Genomic DNA, 3,403 nt, shown 5'->3' on the forward strand with positions numbered 1-3,403 from the left:
ATTATTGCTACCAAATGCTAATTTAAACCCACAACTAATTCATAAGCCATCATTTAAAATGGATGGTGGCACATATGAAGTAAAAAAAAAGTTTGTCCAACATCTATGACGCGCATTCACATTTGAAACCTGAAAGGTAGGTACCTAATGAATGAAAATAGTAACTAATCAACTGCAACATTTACAAGCATTCCATTTACAACAACTCTTACAGAAAGCACAAGAAGGACAAGGAAAGCAATAACACCAATTGCAAGATTTGAGACAACTCCAGCAACTGGTTCCTGGTTTTCTAGTTTCTTTTACTGATGATTCTTGCTTTTCATATGGTATCTGTTGAGAAATATCCGTCTCTGTTGTACTAATTCTTTTTGGTTCCATCAAACTGCAAGAATCCCAAACAGATTTCCATCAGTGTGTTTCTACAATTTGAGATAAAGTTAATCTCGGAACAATTATATAATCCTGTAAATAATGTGCTAATAACAAAATAGATAACAAGGGTTATGAAAGAAAAATAGACAATGCTTGGAATTATTAAAATGTTGATGATGATTACGATAATGTGATTTGATTAGATTATATTTGATTAAATCTTAAGGTGAAATGAATGGGAAAATGAACTATGTAACATAAATAGAAGAGATGTATAACTTCTACAACCATATGCCTAATAATACACAGGAGATGGAAAGGCATGAGAGTCAAGATCAAAGCATTTGTTTGGGCTATGTTCCACAAATGGCAGAATGTCCAACAACAAAAACACTTAAGAATGACAACAAATGGCAGCAAGAGAGCCACCCACAGACGCAAAACACCCAACTAGAATTAGAAAAGAAACAAAATATGCAAGACATGTGATATAGATAATGTATAGTTATTAAAGAATAAATCAAGATTGTCTCAAAAACAGAAACAAATATGGACTCACGCTGGAAAAGAAAAAGATTGCTTTGGGGTGGTTCTGGTAATTTGAGTAAGGTCAACAGTCAAGGATCCGGATGAATTGTCACTTTCTGCTCGTGATAAATCTTTTATTTCATATTGGTCTGTACAAGGAATTTCTTCTATCATGAAAGATGCACTTGATGTTCTGTAGATTTGCAGGCTCTCTACGACGTCACTCTGTGTGACATTGCTGATCTCCTCTATTATGGGAGAATGAATGTCCTCACTTATGTCACCAGATTGGGGGACTTCATGGGGCATGCTTACTTCATAATTCACAAATACATGGTCTCTGTTGAAACTAAGATTCCCTACATGAAGGCTAAATAATGATTCATTAGAAGCAACACTCCAGTCCAATGGATTTGCAGGCTTCTCGAATATTGAAGATGGGATCCTAGAAGCATCATATCCTGACGATCGATCCATCACCTGGATGGGAGGTCTTGCAGTTAGTGGAAAATCATTCCTCTTCTGGACACCATAATCTTGAAATGAAGGTGGGGTGGCAACAAGTTTGTTGCCATGCTCAGATTTGACAAAGCTCTCACTACTAGAAGGATAATTTGTTCCATGTTTGGATGAGTATTTAGATGTGCTAGATGTGGTGATATCCACATTATCCGAGCTATCACTTGATGATTCTAACATAAAGGAAGAATCCACCTTTCTGGCTGAGTTTGATATGCTTTCAATGCCATTGATTTGTGTGTTAGAAGTATCTTTCTTACCACTTTTAACTCTAGATATAACAATTGTGTGCCTTTCTGAGGTAATACTACTTTCACTTCCGTCAATTATCTCAGGATTTGACTTAGTATGCCTACTCCTTCCACTACGATAAATGATCTCAGGGTTTGAATAAGTATGTCTATTGGTTCCTCTCCAGTCAAATATCACAAGATGTGAATTAATACTCCTATTGCTTTCACTAGTTTCTGAACTTTTCTTTGCACATTTATCATCTACGCCACAATGAAAGGTCTCTAAAGACATCACGAACACTTGTTCTACTTCTCTTCTATAACCCTGCATAATTTTTCTTGAATTATTAGCTCCTCACATGCTTTCCAAATGCATTACTGAATTTACTTCAATTTAAAAGTAGTTTCTATGGTCAGGAAGATGAATGCAAACTTTAGGTTATTTTCATAGTTGATGCAGTCATTGGGGGTGCCTCAAATTATCATTTTCTTCATTTTTAAAAAACATGAAAGAGGAAGAATATTAAACAAACAGAGCAAATAAAATGGTCATTCAGGATTATTAGATTATGAAATCTCGATTAAAAAATAATCTATGAATGACAAAAGTATTCTTTATCATTAAAGATAAACAACATGTTGGAATTTTCATATATCTCCGAGTAAGAACACAAAAAAATACCACATCTTTATGCAGCCTAATCTTAATCCAATATTGTCAATTTGTAAAGCTTTTCCATATAGCCTTATTTAGCCATCTTGAGATTAATCAATTAAAGGGAAAAAAATTTATTGAAAATAAACAGTTAGATGCACATTTCCATAATCCCATAACATGTAATGTCACCAAGTTGATTGTTAAACTTCCATTAGTTTACCTTCTTAATCCAAAAAATTGAATAGATAAATACTTAATCTTTTAATTTTAGCTTTTATTATTACAAAAAAAAATCAGGCAAATAAACTGGAGAAAGAAATCTAGCATATTATGAAAGTCAAAATGAAGTTAAACCTTATGGAGACCCCAATTATTTAGAAGCCAAAACCTACTATTAAGAATGAAATGAGTTTTGCATGGAAAGGTAAGGAAGATACCTGGAAATGATCATGGACTGGGAAAGCTCGCTTGATGTTGATTTTTGCAATAACGAAATTGTTTGAATTCTAGACGACGAAAAAGGATGTGAGGAAAAATTAGGGATTAGGATTTTTGGAGGGGCAGAATCAGGGAAGACGAGATGTGTTGCAAGGATTTCACTTGTCTTCAGTTTCATTCTCCGAATAACTAATTTGCTGTTGCACGCCATAGTATTTTGTTGTATAAACAACTCAAATTCCCAGTGGTTACGCTAACAAATATAACTGTTGAATATCTAATCTAATTGAAGCGAAAACTGAGGTAAAGTCGACTTCTCGCGAAGTTGATTTTTGAGACTCGTTAAATAATTTGACTGATTTGACTAAATTTTTAGTCAACAATTCTCTGATATTAACTTTACATAAAGTTGACTTCACCTAAGTTTTCACCTCTAATTTAACATTATTAACACAGAAAACAAAAAAAATATTATTACTCGCCGCTCAAAGGGCATCATTTTTTTATTGTTTTTAAAAAATTAATTTTTTATATTTTTATTTTTAAAATTATAGATTTTATAAAATAATTTAAATATTAAGAATAAAAATATTTAAAAAAAATATAAAAATTTTATAAATTATTTAAATTTTAAAACATAAAATTTAAAAAT

General features: G+C 32.4%; 1 protein-coding gene across 1 annotated transcript; it reads right to left on the reverse strand.

The window, feature by feature from the left end:
* On the reverse strand, positions 1-2,965 carry LOC107489576 (uncharacterized). Its single transcript, XM_016110324.3, has 3 exons — positions 2,751-2,965; positions 935-1,980; positions 1-385 (listed from the first exon to the last, which is right to left on the reverse strand). The coding sequence occupies exons 2-3, from the start codon at positions 1,945-1,947 to the stop codon at positions 169-171; spliced, it is 1,230 nt and encodes a 409-aa protein (XP_015965810.1). The 5' UTR covers positions 1,948-1,980; positions 2,751-2,965; the 3' UTR covers positions 1-168.
* Positions 2,966-3,403: the final 438 nt, after the last annotated feature.

The sequence above is a fragment of the Arachis duranensis genome, chromosome 5 (genome assembly GCF_000817695.3).
Source record: "Arachis duranensis cultivar V14167 chromosome 5, aradu.V14167.gnm2.J7QH, whole genome shotgun sequence".
Classification (NCBI taxonomy): Eukaryota; Viridiplantae; Streptophyta; class Magnoliopsida; order Fabales; family Fabaceae; genus Arachis; species Arachis duranensis.